At 55.6% G+C, this 23,776-nt stretch overlaps 1 protein-coding gene across 1 annotated transcript; it reads right to left on the reverse strand.

Moving 5' to 3' along the window:
* Nucleotides 1-390: 390 nt before the first annotated feature.
* IFRD1 (interferon related developmental regulator 1) lies at nucleotides 391-14,176 on the reverse strand. Its single transcript, XM_045828472.1, has 12 exons — nucleotides 13,104-14,176; nucleotides 9,272-9,376; nucleotides 9,026-9,110; nucleotides 8,118-8,242; nucleotides 7,444-7,601; nucleotides 6,676-6,726; nucleotides 6,405-6,583; nucleotides 6,203-6,311; nucleotides 4,474-4,608; nucleotides 2,386-2,514; nucleotides 1,912-2,007; nucleotides 391-1,111 (listed from the first exon to the last, which is right to left on the reverse strand). Exons 1-12 carry the CDS (start codon nucleotides 13,192-13,194, stop codon nucleotides 1,022-1,024), a joined length of 1,353 nt encoding a protein of 450 aa, XP_045684428.1. The 5' UTR covers nucleotides 13,195-14,176; the 3' UTR covers nucleotides 391-1,021.
* Nucleotides 14,177-23,776: the final 9,600 nt, after the last annotated feature.

Here is a 23,776-nt window from a genome sequence, read left to right on the forward strand (position 1 = left end):
GGGTCAAAATGCTTGTGCCCGACCGTGTAGCATCTCTGGGCCACACATTAAATATACAAACACTAACGAAAACTGACGAGAGAAATAAAAAAAGGTTTTCGGTACATTAAAGTCTCGTGTTGTGCTGCATTCATAGCCACCCTGGGCCGCAGGCCGGACGCTCGTGGCTGATGATGTTTCAAAAACTGAAGAACCACCTCGTGGGGCAGCCAAGCAGCAAGTGTCTTAAAAGTCGGCAACCGGAACCCCAAGGACACGTTGCTACACTTTCCCATCTGTTTTCACCTTCCCAAACACACGGTTCTGTCCCCCTCTCCCTACCCAACTCCGTCATTTTGGCCCTGGACTCCCAACCCGTGAATGCGTCTTCTGTTAGAAAAGAAACAGTTGTGGTGTGAAAAGATCTTTATTCCAAATGAAGAGCACAGGTCTTACAACAGACGGGACTCGTGTCACGACCCTCAGAGGTCAGGGTTCGCGACCCCCCAGCTCGCACGGGACTCCCGCGGGCGGGCTGAGTGGCCTGGGGGTGTGGCTGTAAGGTCTTGTGGCAGAATTCCCTTTGTTGATCCAAGTGACAAAACTAAAATCGTTAGGTTCTACGTAGAGTTAAAAACATAGCAGCTTTCCCAGAAGAAATAGCTCCCAAAATTGTATCCATCTCATTTGTCTAAGACCCTAAATTAAATACGTTGTAATATCTATATCATTAAATCAACATATCTGACAACAATAGTATATTTCATCTTGGCTAACAGTTTTCTTATCATGAAACACCGTATTTCTGCTCTCTTCATAAATAGAAAACATGACCCTTTGTTCATGGTTTACTGATACTTACAGAGACCATTAGAACTCATCATTTGCAATACTATACATTAAATTATAAGTACTATACAACCCCTGCTACAAAAGCTATCCGTGTCGACCCAAGATAAAAACCGTCTAGAGTTTAAATACATTAGAAGTTACAAAAGAAAAGAAATCGCAAGTTAGAAAGTAGTCTTCGAATGCTGAAAATCTAGAAGAATTCTCCAACATCCGCTCTCTTATCCCGGCACTTGCTTCGAGCTTTGGTTCGGGCTTTGAAGGCTGCGGAATTGTACAGATGCTGCAAGGAAGGGAAGGGAGACACGGCCGTAACTCACAGAGGCTTAAGACGGTCTTACCAAAAATTTTTAAAAGATAAATAAAAACCACAAAGCAGAGAAATGAACTAACTCAACCCTAGAAACACTTTACATGCTTATAACACACACATACAAAGAGAACAAGGGGGAATTAACACATGTACGTATTAACGGAAATTAGTGTTTGTTTATATTAAGAAAATTCCAGTGGGGAAAAAGGTACATCAGCACTGACTTTGATCTAGGAAAAGTCAGATCATAAACTGATGCAAAAAAAAAAAAAATCTCTATGTTGTCAAAAACAAACAAACAAAAAGCCCTGGCTGGTATGGCTCAGTGGATTGAGTGCTGGCCTGAGAACCAAAGGGTCGCCGGTTCGATTCTCACTCGGGGCATAAGCCTGGGTTGCGGGCCAGGTCCCCGGTTGGGGGACAGGCAAGAGGCAACCACACATTGATGTTTCTCTCCTTCTCCTTTTCCTCCCCTCTCTCTAATAAACAAATAAATAAATAAAATTAAAACCCAAAACATGAGGTTCTATGTTAATACCAATTAAACAAAAGTGAACATAATTCCTGTCAGGATCACAGGGTACGAGCAGAAAGCCCGCATTCGACCCCCGCTCCCCCCAGCCCGCAATGCAGTGCAGCGCCCGCACTTTCAGTGCGCGGCTCCGGGTCTGAGTCGTGAAGAACCGACGCCCCAGGCACAGCCGACCCTGCTCGGGGTGGGCTCTGCAGCGGGGCCTTTGGGTCTGCTGAACACACACGGTGAAACCCACCCTTTCGAAACGAGAGATCTTCATCGTTTTAAGCGCCGCCGCATCGAGCATCACCGGGGGTCCGAGTTCAAACACGTTGCGAAGGAATTCGTTTGACTTTGGGGAAAGAAAAAGGCGGTGAGGCTCGGCCTTCAACACCGGCGTCCCCCCCCGCCCCGCCCCCACGCAGAAACCCGACCGCAGGAGTTACGAGGGGTGTGTGAGCATGGATTCAGGTCGCCGTGTCCTGCGTCTCATTGGGGGACCGCTGCGCGCCAGCGCCCGGGACCCGAGGGACCTGGCACCCGTCTCCCCGCACCAAGACACAATGCGGACCGAGGGGCTGGCTTCGGTTTCACCTAATTTCACCCTCGGAAGTAAACCTGCCGGCCTGCGTCCTGCCGACAGCACCCCGTCCACCCCACTGACGTCACAGCCCGTCCGAGCTACACCCGCAGCCCCGCTCCCAGCAGCGGCAGGGGCCCCGGCGCTCACCTGCAGGTGGTACTGCAGCCCCGAGCCCAGGACCTCCTTGAACGTGTCGTAGGTGTGCTTCTTCACCCAGCAGTCGATGTACATGCGCTCGGGGCCGAACTTCACGGTTTCCGTTGGGAAATCCCGCTCCTAGCCCACAGAAAGACCGAAGTTGTGAGAGGAAAGAAAAGGCTAAGGAGACGCGACGTGAGCACAGTTTCTAGAAGGACGCACACAGCACGCACGTTAAGATCAGTGAACAAGACGGTCTGCCTGACACCGAGACGCGGTAGCCTGCGCGGCGCCCCGTCCGGATGGAGGGTTCCTCCGGCTGCAGCAGACTGGGGACGGAGCCCAGTCGGGTGCATATTAAGGGCGAAACCACACTGTCGCGGGTTTTTGAACCTCAACAGCACTCCACAAACTGAAAGTACAAGTCAGGAGTCTGCATGGGCCTAGAATTGGGGGGGCAGGGAGGGGAGAGGAGGTCCCAGGACAGGTCGGAGGGACGCCCCAGCAGCCAGGGGCAGGACTGATGGTCTAGGAAGTGAGGGAAGGTCAGCGGACAGACCCGCCCGGAGGGGCGGGGCCCAGCGCAGGCTAACGGAGAAAGGGAGAGGTGACTCCCGAGCTTCAGGTGCCAGACGAGGACCGGCCGCACCAGGGGACGACGTCTGCAGTGTGACCGCAGGGGGGGCCCAGGGGCCGTCGGAAGGGCCACCAGACATGCACACAGCGAGGGGTTTCCCGTAAGGACGGGGAAGTCGGCAGAATGGGCCAGAACCTGGGCCGCCCGCTCTTGGAGGAGTCGCGGACACGGAGGGGGAGCCAGGCAGAGTAGAGCCCATTGCCACAGGGACAGTGGACAAAACAGGCGGTGGCACTCGTGGGGCAGGAGCCCCCCCCCCCCCCAGCAGACACAGCACACGGTGGAGCAGAAACGACAGGTACTCGAGACTCCACCGATGTGACTCTCGGGGGGCTGGGCTGTCCCCTTCCCCACAACAAGGGCGGTCTACCCTGCACCTCACTGGTGGTCAGATGGGACGGGGCCGGCCTGCGAGGCGCCCTCAGTCCTGGGCCTGCCACAGTGGTGCAGAGACCCACCAATCAGCCAGCAGGACGCCGAGACGCCAGCAAAGAACTCTCGGAACCCATCTGCACCCTCAGCACTGGGCTCCGAAACCGGACCCGATTCAGGGCTAATCACTGCCCTGTAACTAACCACCGGGGGCCCCCAGGCCTCCCTGCACTTTCCAATGTCCCTTTCTCCATTGTGGCTTCTCCCATAAACTGTCCCTGGCCTCGAAACAAACCAGTCCAGGCACCCACTCTCCCCCTTCCAGCCACGGAGCGAGACGCTGCCCCTCCCCCCTTGCCTTGCCCCCACTTGGGCCGGCTCCTCCCCCCACCCCGTCACTCTGGGCGGGGCTGAGCATCTGGGTTTTAACTCCCGTCCTCATCTCACTAGCACGTCAGGGTGGATGACGCTTTGGTGAGGTACTTATTAAAAAGAACCGCCCTTTATATCCAAGAAACACCTTTACCTGAACACACACACACACACACACAGCCAAAGCCTCCGGTCCCCGGGGTGGGGCTGCCTTTATCCCCCAGCGCACAGGCGCCGCGCACCGCAACCCCCAGCGGTTTCCAAATCACAGTGTTTGCCAGGCCGGCCCAAGCAGGCCGGAGGCCCACAGAAGGGGTTCCAGCGTCAGATTTAACAAAGGTAAGCAATCTTAAAAAGCTGGATTTTTGGTATTTCAGTGTTTAGCACCGTAAAGGTAGCGGGTGCAGGCAACAGTTTACTCCTCACAGAAGGCACCACACTAGGTACGTGCGTGCTAAGCACTGCTGCTGGAAGGGCGGCCCAGTACCCTGGTGAGATGCACTTCTACCACTAGGAAAGTCTTTGACTTGTTAAACCTAGTAGAAGAGAACCTTTACACATCAGAATTAAAATGTGCTCTGTTGGAAAAATACAAGCCTTCACTTCTGTTGTTAAAAAGCCGCTCGGTGTCAAAATGAGAAAATTATTTGGGTCAAAGGTGAAGTTCAGTCAATGAAAGGCGCCGCCGTGCAGTCTGGCCCGGCCGAGAGGCTCACCTCCACGGCCCGCAGCACGTCCCTGAACACCGAGCGCTGCTTCCTCTTGTCCGCCTTGGCCCGGTGTTTGTTCCCGTCCGTGGCCAGAGCCCGGAGCGTCCGCGTCAGGGAGTCCATGTCGTCGCAGAGGAAGTCCTGGAGGGGAAGGCGGCGGGGCTCAGTGTGGTGCGGGTGTCCCCCCGCCCCGGCCTCTGCTGGAGCCAACGAGGGCGGCAGCGCGCCTGGGGAGGCCCGGCGGCCGGCCCGGAGCAGTGCCAGCCGGCGCGTCACGCGGCCAGGTGCCCCGGGTGCGAGATCACGGAGCAGCCACGTCAGCCACAGGCTCTGGGAGACTCCACGCCGCGCTCTCGCCGCCACGAGGGCCCCCGGGTGAACCTCCTGTGCGCTCATCGGCCCTGGTTTCGTTTCTGAACGGCCCTCACTCGCTCCTTCCACAGAGCCCGCTTCCTTAACCAAAACAGCAAGTGAGACACTCCATTCTAGATTAAAAGCCATTCATCTTTGTGACAAGGACTCAGGTCCAATGTAACACTCTTGGGGACGCCTGGGGCCTGGGCCTTGAGGGCAGGGAGCTGTTAACCAGCTCAGTACCAGGAAGCCAACGGCCACACGGAGTCCAGTTTCTCTCACCAGGAGAACCACTAGTTGCTGGCGGCACTAATGACCTGCTTTTCATTCCTACCTGCTGTCCTTCAAAACCAGGTAGGGGGGAAGACACTTCCCGGATACAAACTTTAACAGCCTAAACATTTTTTAATCCTCACCCAAGGATATGTTTATTGATTTTTTATGGAAAGGGAGGAGAAGCAGGGGAAGGGGGCGAGAGAGAGAGAGCGATAGGCATCGGCTGCCTCCTGCACATGCCCCGACCAGGGCTCAAACCCACAACCTCTTGGTGTGCGGGACGACACCCCAATGGAGACACCCGTCCAGGGCGAGCCCAGACATTTTTAAACACAGGCCTAGGACGGAAAGTGAAGGACAAAGGCAACCCAGAACGTGTGCTAAAATCCCAGCTGAAATTATTCACTGTTCAATCATTTCATTGCAGAAGTTTCCTTCTGGAAACACAGTCCTTCTCCTTAAATTAAAAAGCGTCTAGTGAATAACCCAAGATTCCCAACAGAGGCCACCATCGGGTGACGAAATGTCCCGTCGGCCTGAGACGCGGGGTTCCCACAACACAGGACCCTCAGCGCCAGGCCTGGAACATGGCTGCGGGGGCCGCCCGAGAGCCAGGGGGCCCTGCGCGCTGGGGTGGGGGGTGGGGGGCTGCGCAGCCCAGGCCGTCTCCTGGGCCATGCGCTTCCGGGAGCCGCTCAAACGCAAACCCAGCGACTAAACGCCTCGGACCCCAAACCCGAGCCGACTCCAAGCTCCGCCCCTCGTCTTACGGGTACCACCGGGCACTCGGACACGCCCCGTGGTACCCGTAAGTCCCCGCAAAGTCCCCGCAGACGAGCCAGACGCAGGGCCCGCCCGCGCAGCAGAGCGCCCCGAACTCTGGTTCTGGGGACTGTTCCACGGGGCGGACCTCACTCCTCGCTGCTCTCCCGACCCCGCCCGGCTGGTGACAACAGACGACAGCGGTGCTATCACCGCCGCCCGCCCAGGCGCAGGCCAGGGACCAGCGGGCTCCCAGCTGGCGGGCTCCGGCGTTCCCGCCCCGTCCTTCCCGGCGGCGAGGGAGGTGACGGAAGGGCAGCCCCCGGGGTCACCGGACACTTACGCTCTCCACCCCGCGGGCCAGCTCCAACAGCAGCGCGAGCGACTCCCCGGCGGCGATGCGCAGGTTCACGTCCTCGGAGGACAGCAGGCCGGGCAGCTTGTGGAAATGCCTGGGGGGCGGCAGTCAGCTGTTACCACCGCGCGGCCACACACAGCGACACCGCGAACGCGCTCGTGGAATGGGAAACTCAAAGAATACACACATCTCTAGCCTTTTCTTCACCTCGCCGATGGGGCAGACGGTCAGCAGGAGCGTCCAGGCGAGAAGCGAGCTGACGTGCAGCCCCGCGCCCGGGCCACTGCGCACCAGGTGGGCGTCCTTCTCCGGGAGGCAGGACTTGCTGAAGATGCTCTCCAAGCACTCCAGGGCGGCGTACAGCTCCTGGTGCGCGAGAGGGGTGGGGGGGTGAGGGGCCCCGCCGACAGAGACGCGAGGGCCGCGAGGGCGGCGGTGGTCACGGGCGGGCTACTCACCGTGATGTCATCGGTGGCGATGAAGCAGCACACGCCCAGGCAGGTGGCGCACTACACGGAGAAGAGAGGGGACGCGCCCATGAGTGCCCGTGCTCATCGCCCCACTCCCTGCCTTCCCGCGGCTCCCGTTCCGCACAACTGCGCCGGAGGCCGCGCATGCGGTCCTGACGGGAGAGCGAGAGCCCGGATCGAGAGGCAAGCGGAGTGGGGTCTCAGCCCCAGCCCGGCCCCAGCCCCAGCCCCAGCCCCAGCCCAGAGCGGGTCCCCGGAGCCCCTGCCTCCTCCGCTCCGCGCGCCCCGCCCACCCCGTGGCCGGCCGTTTCAAACTCCAGCTCAGAGACAGGGATGAAGTTCGGACGTTCGATGTAAAGAACAACACTCTTTCTGTTAAAAACCTTTAAAACATTAGGTTTGCTATAGATTTTTAAGCTTTTAAAATCATTTCTTTTAATAGAGTCCATTAAGGAAACTTGTAAAAAAAAAAAAGTCAGCTTCCAAAAACAAGTAACCAGGAGCAGAAAGCTCCTAAAATGTAAATAATCGCCCTCAAACTTCTCACCTAAAGCAGCGCCCCATCATCCACACTTTACGCCGCTCTGACCCCCGCGCCCCAGCACACAGGATTTGGGGTGGGCGGGCTCTCCTTGTTCCCTATGGCCCGTTCCTCCCCCCTCCCGCCCTCGTGCTGCCCCAGCGCCCCCGACACTCCCTCCCGCCTCCCGGGGCCCCGCCCCAGCCCGCCCCCCAACTCGGAACCCGCGGACGCACCGTCTGCCGGGCCTGCGCACCCGCGGTCCCGTCGCAGATTATCTTCTTCAGGACCGGCCCGAGCGTCTTCAGAACCTCCTCGCTCTCAATCCCGGGCCCGAGCTGGACACAGAGCGCGGACGCCAGGGCCGCCGCCGCCCGCTGCTCGTCGCTCTTCCCTGGAACAGAGGCGGGCGCAGCCGTGAAGCCCCTGCGGTAGACCAGCGCGCGAAGGCCGCGGTCCCCCAAGTCTGCTCCGCTTCCAAACACGTCCCACCACTTCTGGAACCCGCAATGCGCATCCGGTGCCCGCTCCAGGCTGTGACAGGAGCCACGACCCAGCGCGACCGACGACCGCGCTCGAATCCCAGACCCACCACAGCTTCCCGGGCCGAGCGACCTCCACCCAGTGACGCCGAAGGAGACCGCCTGCCTCCCCGGCAAAACGGAGACGGACACCTGGCTTGGGGCAGGGCCGGACCGGAGCAGAAACTAAGGCGCTTCTGGCCGAGGCCTTCCAAATCGTGCTCACACTCACGGACACGTGCACTCCCAAGCTCCCACCCCCAGCATTTCAGGCGCTCACAGCCGTGGGGCGAACTCCACCTCCAGGGAGCCCCCAGGAGGAGAGGTGCAGAGCAGGCAGCACACGCCCTCTGGGTTCTGCGCCCGGGGCTCGGACACGGGGAAGTTACCTTTTCGCAGGCAGCGCTCGATGCTGTCCGTGAGGGTCATTCTCCGCTCCAGAATGAACTCGTAAAGCATCTTCGAAGCCAGTGCGTTTTTGAGACCTTCCAGAGCGGCCTGCCTTGTCTTCGCACTGTTGGAAACAAAACGTAAGCGGAAGAAGACCCATCAATGACTTTTAAAAACTTAGCTTATTTCCAGAAGCCCCGGTGACCTAACGGACAAGGCGCTGGCCTCCTGAAAACTGAGCTTATTCCCCCTCAATTTTTTTATGTGTATAGATTTATGAATCTAATTGTCATCAAGCTCTAAATACTTTTTGATAATACAATTTTCATCTACAATTCACCTCATTACACAGAAGATTTTAAGCTGCTTCACATCCCAGCATTTTTCTGTTCACAGAGTTTAAAAACCGCAACTTCGAACTGCACAGCATCTTAGTTTCAACATGCAAGAGGCGCTCTCCTGTATCACACACAATCGCCTTCTCTCTTTAAAGCAAACGCACCCCTGCTTTTAACACCACAAAAGCCTAGACAGAGTCCTTGTTTTCGTCCTCTGAGCTGTTCAATTCCATTTGTTTTAAGTCAGCCCTAGAGCTACTGGGAAGTGAAACAACTTGGTATTTTTTCATGTCCGTAACACCACCGGTGACCGAGAGGCTGAAAGCGAAGTTCAGCCGTCCTTTCTAGCTGCAGACTAACTTTCACTTCCGCAAACCCGCCTCTGCTGTACAATCAAACCCAGTTCTGTGCTGCTAGGCTGGAACGATGAGTAACCCAAGTCCATTAATCTACATTCTACGGCACCTTCCGACCCACAAGAAACATTTCCACGCCCAAAGCAAACAGATCCAGCTTTTAAAACGCCACGTATCACACAGACGACGCAGAGTGTCTCCGGGGCCTCCCACCTCTTATCCAGGGTCAAGTCGATGAGGCCCTTCAGCTTGTACTCCAAGTCCTCTTGACTTCCTTCCTCCTCCAGGACTTCCGGTCCTGGGCAACGACAGAAACCCACCCACGGGACCGTCAGTTCGGGAGGCGTTCGGGAGGCGCGGGGCACGCAGCCAACAGCCCTGTGCTCCTTGGCTACAGGAGTCCCTCCCCCCGCAGCAGCCTCTGGCCGGAAGCTGCAGACCGAAACGGGCAAGTCCTACCGTCCTCGGCGAAGCTGGAAGGGTCGCTGTAGCCGCTGCAGTGGCTCATGGTCTCGATGGACGCGTCCTCGTCGCTGAACGGCTGCACGTTCCGGTGCTGGCCACCTGTCGGGAAGGCGGAGGCGGAGGTGAGTGGTGTGGCTGCCACGGACACGGATGCTTAACTGGGGGATTTAGCATCGACTCCAGGGAAGCCCAGCCACAAAGCCCCAAAACCTATTTAAGAAATCAGGTACTAGCCCTGGCTGGCGTAGCTCAGTGGATTGAGCGCAGGCTGTGAACCAAAGCGTGGCAGGTTCGATTCCCAGTCAGGGTACATGCCTGGGTTGCAGGCTATGACCCCAGCAACCGCACATTGATGTTTCTCTCTCTCTCTCTTTCTGCCTCCCTTCCCTCTCTAAAGATAAATAAATAAAATCTTTAAAAAAAAAGGTGTTTTTTAAAACAAAACAAAAAAACCCAGAAGTTTTGGTATTTGGCAGCAAAGGAAGGTTCTAATGTATGCAGTGATTTAAAAAATACCAGTGCTGTTACTGAAAAATGAGATCTCCGTTTATAACTAGAATCTGTCAACTTCATTAACTGAACTAATAAATCCGTATTCCAAGCCACTCTCATTTCTCATCTCTGTTTTTCTGTAGGGATTTCATTAATAGCAGGATTGCCCAGACACGAATTACACATTGAGCAATGAGTTAAATTTCTAAGTTCCAAGGTCCATCCAAAAGTGACCCGGAGTCACCTGGTTTACCTCTGAGCCCAAGTTTCCTTATCAGTAAAATCAAAGATTGCCCAGTGTGGCTCCATTAGTTAGAACATCATCCTGTAACCAAAGGGTTACAGGTTAGATTCCCGGTCAGGGCACATGCTTAGATTGCGGGTTCAATCCCCAGTCTGGGTGCATACAGGAGGCAACTAATACGTGCTTTTCTCTCACATCGATAGTTCTCGTGCTCTAAAAGCAATGAAAAAAAAAAAAAATGTCCCCGGGTGAAGATAAAAAAACAAAAATCGAAGACTGTCAAATATCACCATGCCCCATACTCTAGAAATCTGTGGCATTTACTGCAGTAAGGTTTTTTTTTTAATCCTGTAAGTTTAAGTCTATTGCTGTTGTGTTATTTTAAAATGGGAGTGGTCCTTTTTAAGAAAATCAAAACAGAAAAGCGATTTTTATATCAACACTGGAAGCAAGCAGCCCTCAAGCGTGCTTGCCGTCTACATGGAATGCACTGTGCCGTCGAAGCAGGAAAGCATAAAAAACAAGCCACGAGGCCGAGATCCCCAAGCTTTTTCATCGGGGTGCTTGGACAAGAATGAACAAACAAACAAACAAAAACCCACGACATCACACTCTGCTTCCGGGTCTGTCCGTGTTTGTTCCCATGGTTTGAAGTCATGGCAACAGCCGTAATCTGACTGACTTTTGACTTTTACCCTGCTGACACTCACACACCAGTCAATTAACAGTTTTTGTTCTTCATATTCAGCCTATTTCTGAGCTGTCAAGAATATTCCTATGCAGGGTTTTTTTTGGCTCCCTTCTTTACATTTCAATGATTTCCCAAGACTTAGAGGGAAAAGAGATTTAAAAAAAGAAATCCAGAGACAGAACCCAGTCTGAATGCCTAATGTCTCAGTGGCCTTCACCCACCAAGTGAGGCCAAGTGCCACTGATGACACGGAACTCCACCCACGAAGTCCTTATTTCTTAGAAGACTTTCCTACTAACAAGGCTATGCTGTTCCTAAAAACAGTTTTCAAATTAAGCACGATTACAAGTATGCATACCTGCATATAAGATCAATTTTATTAGCTTCCTACAGCCCTACACTAACTCAGAAAATAATTTAAATGGAAAAGTCGTTGGAGTAACAGAAGTGGTTATCTTTTTGTTGTTCATGTAAAGATCTCATCTGAATCCTATTTCTTCTAGATGTCATTTTTAAAAGACCAGTAAGGTGAGTGGCTTTTAAAATAAGTGTTGGACAATTTACCATCTCTTCAACTCAACTATTATTTATTCATCTATTTTTTGAGTAAGTAGTAAGTATATTAGCATGGAACCAAATCAGAGTTAGCAAGTTCCAGTGTAAACTTCCAAAGATACTCAAAGCAGTACAGTTTTATAAACTAATTAATGATTTTCCAATTTCTTATATGTGCTAAAATACAGTGGTTAGATATACCATTTCTGCTGAGAACAATAAACAAGGCAGCAGCTGCCAGACTGGTAAAATCAGGAATAGGGTAAAAATTAAAAGGCGGGCTCCGGATGCTCCCCGAGGTTATTGTGCTAAGTGCCATAAGGAAGAGGGACCGACAGGGAGCTTCAGCAGGAAATACAGGCTGTTTGTTTTTCCAGAAGGCCATTAGCAACAACCATTACAATATTCAAATCTCTTTAGCTTGCTATTTCTTCATTTCATCAACAAAAGGTTAGTTAGCTAAAGGTAAAGAGGGATCCTCAATTCACACAGAGTAACCAGATGCCAAAACAAACTATTTCACATTCTGATAGTCAAGAATGAGCTTCAGGAACATCAAGAGCATCCAACCAACATAAAGAACGAGAGAAAGAAAAGGGAAAAAATGAGTTTATTCCTATTATCAATCACTTAATGCTTAGTGCACGGCCACAAGTTTTCCTGCTGCTAGAAATCCTCTAGCAAAGCTTGTAAAATGTCAGTTTCCAATCACCTGCAACAAGAAAACCGGCGTGTGCTTTCTGATGAACGACTTTCTGATGAACGACGGTGCATCGCTCAGAGGATCAGAGTGGCAACTGTGTTGACAAATGCCTAATGACTTTTTCCGATGTGATGATAACCTGAGGATATTCCAATACTTAACTTCAAAATCTCAGAACTATTACCAAATGAAATGAGTTTAGTGTAGTGTCTCGTAGGGCTTTCGTTTTGAAGTCCTTTCGTGTTAACTGTGTAATTAGTAGCAGAGAATGATGAATTCGGTTAAGCACCTACCCATCCTGGAAATGCTTCAACTTCGCAGCCAGGACACAAAACTACCTAACTTCTGGCTAATTGCAACCTGAGCTCCCCACCACCTCCTATCCTGGGCTCTGAGCAGAGAACCTAGAGCACAAAGGAGAACGTGGTTTCTGCCCAGGGGACGGGGAGGTCGCCTCCACTGGTCGCCGTGGAGCGGGGGTTCGGGATTTCACAGGTGCCAGTTAGGGGTGGGAGCAAAGCTTGGGCTGGAACGGTGGCCCCCACACTCCACCGCCTCCGCCCGGCCGGGGGGCCACGCGGGGCGCGCAGGAGGGGAGCGGAAGGGAATGCCACATGGGCGTCTCTGCGTCACCCCGCCACCGCGCGAGGCCCGGGCCGCGTGACAGCACAGCCCGTCCAAACCCGGCAAACGTCTGGCATTCCCGAGAACTCCATGTTTGCGGAAGGGGCGGGGGGGGTGCGGTGAGAAGCGACGGGTGACAGCACGGACGCACTCCGAGTTCGGTCCCATCCTCGGCCAGGGAGAGCTCCGGAGCAGACCCTGGTCTCCGAGGACAGTTCCCCTCCCGCCCAGGAGCGCGTTACTCCGTCCCCAACCGGCTTTCCGGCCCAAGGACCCATTCGCCAACCTCCCCACCCCCACCGCCAGAGCCCAAGAGTTCGGTTCGCAAGCCAGATCAAAATCGCGCGAGGTGCGGCTACCAGAGCACGCTGGGAATTGTAGTTCGCTAGCCCGGCCAAGCGACCTCCCGACGCACACGTTGGGAGAGAAAGAACTACAACTCCCACCATGCCCCAGGGGGAAAGACTCGCCGGACCGGCCGGCGACCGGGATACCGGCGGCGGGGATACCTCCTTACCTGCTGTGGCCGCCGTCGCTGCTGCTGCCCCTGAGCCGCCGCCGGCACTGCCACCGCGGTGGACAGTGTTCCGCTTCTTGTTCTTCGGCATCGTGGGACGCCCGGTGCCGCCCAGACTCGGAGCTTAGCGAGGATCAGCCGATGGAGCTGCACTTTCTACTTGTGCGTCTATGCGGCGGGCGGCTGAGAGGCGAGGCTTCAGATAACAACAGGGGCGAGAAGCGGCGTGGATGAGAGTGGGCGCTGGTGGCTGCAGAAATCCCCGTGAAGAGCTGTGATCGGAAACGATGCATGTTTCTCTCTAGCGCTGGAGCTAAGGCGGGGCGGACGAGGCCACGGCGCCTTAAGTAGCAAGACCGCCGACGAGTGTCACCAGATGTGGGCGGGACTCGAACTCGACTAGCCAATCCCCGTGCCTCTCCCCACTGGAGTCTCCCTCGCGCGGCCGAAGGGCTCGGACTACGGGTCCCACGCCGCCGTTCTCCCGGCCGCGCTCCGGGAGCGAGGCTTCGCGGCCGCACTGTACCCTAGGAACTGTAGTTCTCCCGGGAGGAGTCCTCTCCCGGCCCCTCCCAACGGGCTTTTCCGCGCCCGAGCTCTGTGCTCGTGACCCCGCCCCTGCTTCCGGGCCGGCGGGCTCGGAGTGGCCTTGCAGTTGTTAGGGGCGATGAGCCATCGGGCGGGCATGCCTGATGACGACAGCCAGCTTCCATGCGGAAGCTGTGCCCTCGACTGTCCCTTCCTTCTCCAGCAGCTCGCGACGTCCCCGCCTTTTACCTTTCCCCTACCGCCCCGAGGCCTCTGCCCGGGGTACAGCCGTACCTCGCCTCGGGGACACTCCCGCGATTGTAGTTCTTGAGCTAGGTTAGCGAACACCAGTATCTGTAATTGAATTGTGGTTCAGGGCTTTGTGCCCTGCACCTCCCCAAAAAGGTATGCTGGACCTGCTGAGTCCAGCAGTTCGTGCATTGCTCGTCTTCTAGGCTATGAGGATCTGGCTGTTCAGTGTCCCAGCTTCTACCTGCCAGTGGGGACGTCGGGATATGGATTAGTTTCTGGGAACTTAACAGCTGCTAAAAGGAACAAGAGCTATAAATACCAGTAATCTCGGTGTTTTGTTTTGTCACCCCCCCCCCCACAGTGTTCCTAGATCTCTACTTTCCTCGTTGAATCTGTCATGTACTCAATACTTAAGACCTGTTGTTACATTTGTGTTACTAAGCTTACAAATGACAAACCAAACTCACTGACTCACCTCCGTGCAGGTGACTCATCCCCCACCCCACCTGTCTCCCGAGTTCCTATTTTCAGTTGCCTGCAGCAGGGTTGCCCCCGGAGCTTCCAGTGCCCCTCAGCCCTCTTCCCGTCTTCCCTCTGTGTTCACAGAACTGTTCTCTCACCTGTCCAAAATCAAACCTTCCAGTGTATGCATGGTTCCCCTCTCTGTGGAGCACCACCCCCCGTGCCCCAGACAATCAGCCTTATAATAAAACTGTGCAGTGCAAGTCCTGGTCTCCAGCCACACATGGGCTCGGTCCACGCCCAGAACATTTTAAGGGATCTCCCAATGATGTCACCGACTTCGTGCACGATGATGTTGCCAGGCTTATTTCACTGACTCACAGCTTTCATAGTGGCTCAACAACCTTCCTTGGTTCTCTGTAGCAATGTATTGGACGCCCATCCTCTCAGCGTGGCCTGGACGCCCTTTCCAGCCCTGTCTGTCACTGCCTCCTGGAACACGGCCTGTCCCTCAGCCACACGGCACGCTCTCCATTTCCCTGAACAGCCCTGCCCTCCTCCCCGCATTTTATCACTCCCATTGTCCCAGGTTCCTGCAAGGTCCTTCCTCCCATCTTCACCTTGCAAAACGCTACCCATCTCTCAGCACCTAGCTCATATGCCACCTCCTTCACCAAGTCTCCAGCCAGAATCGTTTCTTCCTCCTCACAAATCCTCAAACCCTTGGTAACACCAAAGGGCGCTTACTCAGTCCACAGAGGCCACCCGGCCTATTCAAAGACGCTACTCCAGGGCAACGCTTCTGGTTGCTTTCGCGTGGTTTATCCGGACGCAGCAAGGAAGCTGCGCAGGGTGAGTAAACCAGACAAAGATGCAGGTCGGCGGCAGGGCTCCCACTGGGTCCCTTGGCCTCTCCCTTCCGGTGACCGCGGACCTGAGTCCCGTGGCCTTGGCTAACACTGAGTGAGTTGACCTGGGGCCAGATCAGTACAGGACTACACCTGTTACAACCCCGGGCTCCCCATGCTCCAGAAACAGTTCAGGCACTAATGCTGCGGCTCTGGGACCGCAGCACCCAGGCTACCTGTGCGGGGCCAGGCCCCGAAACGTGCGCTTTGCCTGCTTTGGGGCGCAGTCCTTCCATCCGCACCCGCTCGCGCCCGCCTCTCTGGGGCCGGCCCAGCCAGGGCCTGCTGCACCACCTACACTCGGGTGTCACGCTTATTTATAAACACGGCTGTCATAATGAAATTGTCAAGTCCCTAAGAATGAGAACCTTGTTGTCATCGTCTCTGTCCCTCCGGGCACATAAAGAAGTATTATCTTTGTAATTACAGGCGGTATACGTCAAATGGATGTTTAAGAAATACCTGTTGACGACATCTTTCTGGGTCATGAAAAGGGAGCAACATCACACACACGGAGTGTTACTTTCCGTACCGTGAACTCTGAGAGGTGCTTTTGATCAAATCATCTTAGCTGTGTTTTTATGCCTGCAGCTTAACTCCAGCACAAATACAGAAGGATTTAGCCTCTAAGACAGGGGTCCTAAACGCAACATACTGGTTTTGCAACGACATACTGGAACAGATCAGGGGACTCCCAACGCTGCGTTGCCAAATAACTACAGGTGCCAGGGGGAAAGGTGAACAGGCAGCAAGGCTTCCTCCTGGCCAGGCCTGGCCCTTTTAGGCAGGAAGGAGCACCTCGCTTGGGCACCCCACCTGCCTCACGCTGGCCAGACTTGTCCCATGGGGACCACGGTCCCCAAGGGCGTCTAGAAGATGGGCATTTTCAGTGGGGCTCCCGGACCGCCACCCCTGAGGTTCTGCTGACAAGGTGAAGGGCACGTCGTGGACAGAAGGTAGGCAGCGAGCCCCGTGCAGTGCGAGGCACAGTTCTCCCGAGTTCCAATAAGTGTCACACGTTTGCTACCAACCCCACGGCAAGTGACGCCTCTGACGTCCCGAGAAGATGACTCCCCCTCCTGCGAATGTGGCCTGCTCAGTTTAACACCCCGCCTAACAGATGCCACCACCGCGGCACGCACTTTCGGATGTGGCGAAAATAAGTTTCACGTGAACCTGAGTTCGTGGACACGCACGAGAAGAGCTCGCACCGCTCCTGGGGTGGGCGTGTGGAGGACTGCGGAGCGAGGACGGGGAACATGAATGAGACTCGCTATTCGAACCTCCCTTGAAGGCAGAGCCTGAAAGGGTTTCTTCCAGTGACTCCAGTCCTGGCCTCCCGGGGGTTGTCCCAGGTCCTCGGTCGGAGACCCGCCGCCCACCACCCAACAGCACAGCCCCGCCCCGCGGCCACCAGCAGCCCCTGGAAGGGGCTGGCACTGCCTCCCCCTCCATCTCGCCCCCCCACGCACCTCAGGCCCGGCAGTCTCCCTTGCCAACTCAGAACACGAAGTTCATCCCCCCTTTGAGACTCAGTAACAGCTCCTCCGTCTCCCTGCGGGGCTCATCTCCGGAGCCTCCCACACCACCCTTCAGATCTCAGCTTAAATGACACCTCCCCGAGGAGGTCTCCCCCACACTCCGTGGCAGGGTGCCCCCCGCACCCCACCCACCACCAGCAGCACGCCTGCGCTGCTCTCCGACAGCTCACTGCACTAGCTGGTGTTTTTCCAGCTCAATTATTATTGCCTCCCGGTTACAATTATTAGAGGAGACTTCATTTTATTCACTGCTGTAGCCTCAGTCCCGGAACACGGCAGATATTCAGCCATACCTCCTGAATGAATGAATGGGTAAATAATTCGAAGTCACTCATCTGCCTGGTAGATCCTTCTCTGCACCCCCTCCTTTAAGTCACAGGCCCTGGGCCCATCTGGTTTAGATATCTGCCTCCCGTGTTCCTGCAGCACCTCCCCTAAAATGGCATCTAACGTGCGCATTGGAATTCTTGATTGCTTGTCTGCTTCCCCATCAGACACAAAGGGGCCCGAGTCCAAGTTCATCCTCTCTGAGTCAGATACCAGGGCTCCACCGGCACAGGTAATGCCTGCGTGCAGATCAGAAAGCTTGATGAGCGGTCGTGGGCTGGGGATCCCCCACCCCTGTCTTCAGCCGGGAACCTCACCCACACCTGTCCAGGGGGCCTGGCAGACAATTCCCTGAGGGACTTCAGTTCCACGAGGGAGCGAATGCCCTCTGTATCTGATGAGCAGTTTCCCTCCAGGCTGGAAAGCAGCTTCGGGGGGAAGAACAAGACTGAATCACCATAAGTGCACTCTTGTCACCGGCACTGCTCCAGGTGACTGTGTGTGTGGTAACCGCTGTGCTGAGGTCCGACTGGTGCAGGAGAAGCCCAGCATGTTTAACGCACGACACTGATGAGTCTGGAGAGGAGTATACACCATGAAGCCTTCACCACAATACACTCCATGAATGCCTCCACCCCCTCCAAGCGTCCTCCCACCTCCTTCTGTGTATGTGTGTGTGTGTGTGTGTGTGTGTGAGAACACTTGATTTGAGGTTCCTGCCACACCTCTCGGGTGTTTCTTACATCACCACACGGAGAACAGATTACTCGGGCCGCTTTGCGGAGGAAGCAGTGGGCCGGGAGCGGTTCTGCAACTTCCCCAAGGTCATCCTGTTGGTAAACAGCCCGCGACTGAACCACAGGCCCATCTGATTCCCGGGCTGTCCCTGGCTGACCTTGGCCACATGGAACACGACTGCTTGTTCCCAGGAGTCACGGGTTGTGTTTTCCAGAGTCCCTTGACCTCCAGATTGTTGGCTGCCTGATGGTTGCTAGGCAGACTCAGATTCCTCTGCTATTTCTGAGGCTGTCGCAGAATTGTATTATCAACTGGCAATGTTACTGAACCAAACAGTTTTTTAAGCGGATGATCACTCGTTATGTTTCAGGTGACTTTGCTTTCACAACACGTTTGCAAGTTTTGTTTTGTTGCCAGGAACCACAACGATGCAATATGCTACACTTCAGACCCCTGTTGTTTGTTCTTTCCAATAAAGGCGTCAGTGGCAAGTTTAGTTAGGACTCCTTAGGTGTGAAAATACGTCCGGTTCATCCTTTTCTTTTTGTTGCATAGGAGACATGTCTTTGTGGTGTCCGGTCTTGAAATCGCATACACTTCCTCTAAGGAAATTTCTGACACATCAAAGGCAGAGTAACGCTCAGTTGCCTTTTCAAAGAGGCTGCTGCTTGTCCCCCAGAGTCGCGGTGTCGCCCGCACCGTGGGCCCAGGCTGCGGTGGGCGAGGACTGCCGGCCGTAAACGCCCCACCGTGCGGGGCCGGACAACGAGGTCCGTGAAGCGTCTCACGGCAACGGCGCAGGTGCGAACGATCTTTTCCCTGCAGAGCGAGATCGTCATTGGCCCTCTGCATCTGGCTCATCCCACACCGTCAGAGTCAACCCGTTCTTCGCCGACCCGCTGCCCGCCTCCTACAGCCACCCTCTTCCCCAGCTTTCTCCAGGGGGTGCCCGTCTTCCAGCCAAACAGCCAGAGAAGCTCAGCGCTGAGGAGGACTCGAGAGGTGATGTGCCCCAGACTGCCGTCTCGCCCGGGAAACCCTTGAACAACGCGACTCCAACGTCAGAGCCACGTCTCGGACACACGACACTTGCAATGGTCCTCGTTTCTGTGTGCGCTGGTTTTGATGAGGACAAGGACAGAATCCATCACAAAGTGTACCCCATAACTGTTAGCCTTTAGCCCTGGCCAGCAGCCATGTCTCTGTGTCGTCTCAGACTCTAGCACCCACACTGCTTCCCCGGCAGGGCGTCCCAGTGCCGGACCCGCCCGCGTTCCCCCAACAAGCGTGCATCAGGCCGTGTGCCCCTGCCCGTGTGCGGAAAGCTGGTTGAGGTCGGTAGCTGGCCCCAGGAAGTCCCCAGGCTAGCGAGCGAGGTCAGCACCAGGCGGCCCGTGGCTGTCCTGCCCTCTCAGCCCTCTTGGAGATGACACTCGAGTCCCCCAGAGGTGTGACCAGTCCACAGGCTCCTCAAGGAGGTCAGTCCTCTCCTCCGGAGCAAGTCCCCTTGCCCTTGTGAACTCCCATTCCCTTATCTGTCCCTGGGGGGAAATAACCCTATTATGTCACCGGGCTGCCGTCAAAATAAAATGAGATCGTTACGTGAAGGGCCTGAGCAACCCGCAAGGTGCTGCTGATGATGCGGCACACCTTGTGTGAGGCCAGAGAAAGAAAGGGTGGCATGTTAGACACGGTCAGCAAGGAGAACTCTTTCGGCCGGGAGCCGGCAGACGGTGAGAGGGGCCGCCGCAAGGCCCCCGTCAGGCTGCCCTGCAAGACCCAGTCTGGACGGCGTCTGCAAGCCGTCAGCGTGGCCCCCAGAGATCTCACTGGTGGCCACGTGTTTTGTTGGAAGGTCACCAGGGTTTAGATCCAGACAGACTGAGGCTCGAGATGCCTTCTCTACCCCTTCCTAGCTGGGCAGCCTCGCACAGAATTCTTCATCTAAGCCAGAGTTTACTCGTCTGTAACTCAGACCCCCTCGGTGAGAACCAAGAGACATCCAGAGTCTGAACCCTTCTTCTGAAGAGAGGAGACGTAATGTCGATGCACGAGAAGCGGCCGCCATCCGCCCACCATGGACACGAACAAACCAGAAAGCCAGTGGGTGGGTGCAGACAACAGAATGACAGGGGCTGTGGGGAGTGGAGACTCGGGCTGGGGCTGCCCCGCCCTGGTGGGCTTCTGCTTCCTGGGGGAGGGCTTCCTAAGACCCCACTGAGGTCGTGCCCCCAGGTTCCAAGAGACACCCCGATTTTAAAAAAATTCAGCCCTAGCCCTGGCTGGCGTAGCTCAGTGGATTGAGCAAGGGCTGCGAACCAAAGCGTCGCAGGTTCGATTCCCAGTCAGGGCACATGCCTGGGTTGCAGGCCATGACCCCCAGCAACCGCACATTGATGTTTCTCTCTCTCTCTCTCTTTCTCCTTCCCTTCCCTCTCTAAAGATAAATAAATAAAATCTTTTTTATAAAAAGATTTTATTTATTTATCTTTAGAGAGGGAAGGGAGGGAGGGGGGGAGAGAGAGAGAGAGAGAGAGAGAGAGAGAGAGAAACATCAATGTGCGGTTGCTGGGAGTTACGGCCTGCAACCCAGGCATGTACCCTGGCTGGGAATCGAACCTGGGACACTTTGGTTCCCAGCCCGCACTCAATCCACTGAGCTACGCCAGCCAGGTAATAAATAAAATCTTAAAAAAAAAAAAAAGAACCTCAGCCCTTTCTCAGTGCTTACGTCCAGCTAGTCCGTCTCTGCCCTTACATTCCTCTCTGGCACTGCCCTGCTCTCCGAAGTCCAGCATCTCTTGGAGGCCCAGCCAACCGTCCAGGCAGCGGCCGATGGGGAGGCACAGCCTGTCCTTGACGGGACAGGCAGGAAGTGGGGAGTGGCAGCAAGCCCTCTGGCACTGTGACAGTGTGTCAGCATTTTTCTAAATGATGGACAGTGAGTGAGCTGCTAAGTTTCATTCACCATCAGTGATGCTTCCTGTGAACCACCGCAGCCGAGGGAATTCTGAGGAGACACTTTAAAAAGTGAGCCACGCTGAACTGGCTGGCGTAGCTCAGTGGATTGAGCGCGGGCTGCGAACCAAAGTGTCATAGGTTCGATTCCCAGTCAGGGCATATGCCTGGGTTGCAGGCCACAACCCCCAGCAACTGCACATTGATGTTTCTCTCTCTCTCTCTCTTTCTCACTCTCTTCCCTCTCTAAAATAAATAAATAAAATATTAAAAAAAAAACCCTGAGCCATGCTGAGTTGACCATACCTACCCAGTTTAGCACAATGAACTATTTATATTAAATAGCTTCAAAATCATAATTTTTAGTAAAAGAGAGAGAGAGAGACAGACAACTGGCCATGAAACACATGGCTGAAGGACTGAAAACTCACTAAAACAACATTTAGCAAATTTGTTTCTCACTCCATGCGAGACAGGCTCTTGTGCTTAATTTGTGGCAGCTGCCACGGAATGCCTGCCCCCGAGCCATCTGACTCTCCCACTTCCTCGGTCCCGGTCCCGGAGCTCTGGTCCCGCCCAGACTTCCAGCTTCCAGCCTCCTCCCCCGCGCGGGCTCGGTCGCAGGGCGACTCCTCTCCTCAACCGTCAGCTGGGGCCCGGGCACGCAGGACAACCCTGGCCCGCGAGGTGTGAGGGCCCAGGGTTCCCCAGGAGCACTTCCCCTTCCCGAGAGAAACGCAAGGGAAGAGACGCTCTTTTGCTTCCTCTGGATGTGGCCCTGCGGGCAGACAAAGCCACCACACTGGGAATGGCAAGAGGATTCAAGAACCCGGCTGAGCCCAGACCGGTGGGGCGGCACTCCCAGAGCAGAAGTCGCCGGTTCGATGCCCGGCCAGGGCACGTGCATGGGTTGCAGGTTTGGTCCAGAGTCGGGGCACATACAAGAAACAACCGACCGATACTTCTCTCCCACTGATGTTTCCCTCCCGCTCTTTCTCCCTCCCATCCCTTCTCTCTAAAAATAAATTAAAAAAAAGAAAAGAACGTGGGTGAGATTTCTGAGTTACATAATTAACACACGGCCCCACCTCCCTCCAGACTACTCACTGCGGGAAGGGACGGAGGCTCGGGAGTAAGCGTGGACGCCAGCAGTGACCGGAGGGCCCACGACTCGGGCGCTGGGAGCACCCCTCACGGCGCGGTTCTCGGTAACGGGCCCTCCAAGCCGTGCCAGCCCTGGGCAGTTCCCACCATTTGTACGTGTGCTCAGAAGCGAGCTGAGCAAAAACAACCCCCCAATGAGTCCCCTGCAACCCTCCGACGTCCCATACGTCCCCAGCGAGAAAATGCCCCTGCAGTCCTCCGTCCTGTCACCGGCTGCTCTGTGCGTCATAGACCGTCCCAGCAGGGTGCCACCACCCCCGTCACGCCACCGCCACCACCGCCGCCGCTGCCCAGGGACACCCGGGAAAGCTCCGGAGAATCTCCTGCCGTCCACTCCCACCGAGTGTTCGTGGGCTCTTTTTTCTTTTCCAGCCTTCTTCTCTTTCTCCGTCCTTGGCATGTCTGATGACGAGTTTTTATTGCCCTGGTCTTCACCAGGGTCGTTTGCCGTCGTTACTTGGTGTCAGAGTTTCGGTGACGGGGACGCCTTCTCGTGAGCAGCATCGGCTTCCCCGTCCCTGGTGACCCTGGGGGCTCCCCTGCATCACGCCAGGTGGCGGCTCACGGATGCAGGAGCCCCTCCAGACGAGGGGGAGCAACGGCGCCCTCTGCCGGAGAAGGAGGGACAACAACGAGCTCCACCCACGCGGTGACAGGGCTAATTTGTTTCTAAATACACAGGCCGTGACTCGTTTTTCTTTGCACGGGGTTTGTTGGCTGGGTTTCCAAGGCCTCCTTGTTTTTGTCAAGGAGGCATCTTCGGTCTCCAGCTGTTTCCGCTTGGGCAGCCATTGAAACAAAGTTGCCTTCGCCATCTAGTTCCGTTCCTCAGGGCGCGCAGCCTGCACCTGGTGCTCCCTAAATGCACGTTCTTATTATTGTTATTGTCATTGTTACAGAAAACCTGTGACCTCCACTGCACCCACTTGTTTAGATTGATCTTTGCTAGGCGTGGCGTCCCTCATGTCCGCTTCATCTCGGCAGCTCAGCGCTGGCCTGAAACGCAGCAGCAGCAGCAGACGCTCCCTAAACACTTTCTGACCAACTGACCACGTGACCGCCTGGCTCGTCGCCCTCCGTGGGCCCCTGCCTGCCTGGGATAGGAATCGTACTCTGTCGCACGGCTCCCAACGCCTCTCGGGTCTGGCCCTGCCCGCCGGCCCCACCGCCCCCTCCCCTGAGCTCCCAGGCGGGCTGGGCAGCATCGCTGCCGTTCCCCAGACCCACCGTCTCTCAGGCCCTTCCCGCCAACCTGCCCAGCCGCCTTCCACCGTCAAGACCCACGCCAGGCATCTCTCCCTGGAAAGCCTTTCCCGAGCCTCTTTCAGGTGGCCCCCAAGTTCAGGAACATGGGCAAATGCGTAATAAGTGGTTCGTTGGTGTTATATTACAGTGTGGGATGAAGTAACGGGGCCACGTCTCAGGCTTCAGAGACACCTTGTAGCCAGAATGGTCTGCTCCCAGCTCTGCGCCCCCCAGAACCTTTTCCCGTGGCTCTGATCCCCAGGATGCAGCACTCAGAGGGTCCACTTTATCCATCCCAGCCACCTGGCTCCGAGGTCAATGAGTCACTCAGCAAACATTTGCTATGAATGATCCCGACAGGTATTTATGACCCCCTGTGTGAGGCAAGGGAAACTGCCCCCTCTGAGCTGTGGCTGCCAAACATCGCTAACACCCAGCTAGTCTCCTCCCTGCTGCGCGGGACGGCGAGGCAGGAGGACGGTGGGAGGCTGGCGCGGGCCCCGGGGCGGCCACACTGCGTTCCCGGCGTTCAGCTGCCATTCACGGTGAA

This window comes from Phyllostomus hastatus, unplaced genomic scaffold (assembly GCF_019186645.2).
Source record: "Phyllostomus hastatus isolate PE091 unplaced genomic scaffold, TTU_PhHast_1.1 phas_scaffold_78, whole genome shotgun sequence".
In the NCBI taxonomy this organism is placed as follows: domain Eukaryota; kingdom Metazoa; phylum Chordata; class Mammalia; order Chiroptera; family Phyllostomidae; genus Phyllostomus; species Phyllostomus hastatus.

Bases quoted from the DNA above. Each gene is read 5' to 3' on its own strand.
- IFRD1 (XM_045828472.1), bottom strand. From the start codon at position 13,194: ATGCCGAAGAACAAGAAGCGGAACACTGTCCACCGCGGTGGCAGTGCC. The intron at 9,377-13,103 runs GTAAGGAGGTAT...CCTTCCCGACAG, and splicing joins AGCGACGGCGGCCACAGCAG to GTGGCCAGCACCGGAACGTG. The intron at 1,112-1,911 runs GTGGGTTTCACC...CCTTCCTTGCAG, and splicing joins AGATCTCTCGTTTCGAAAGG to CATCTGTACAATTCCGCAGC.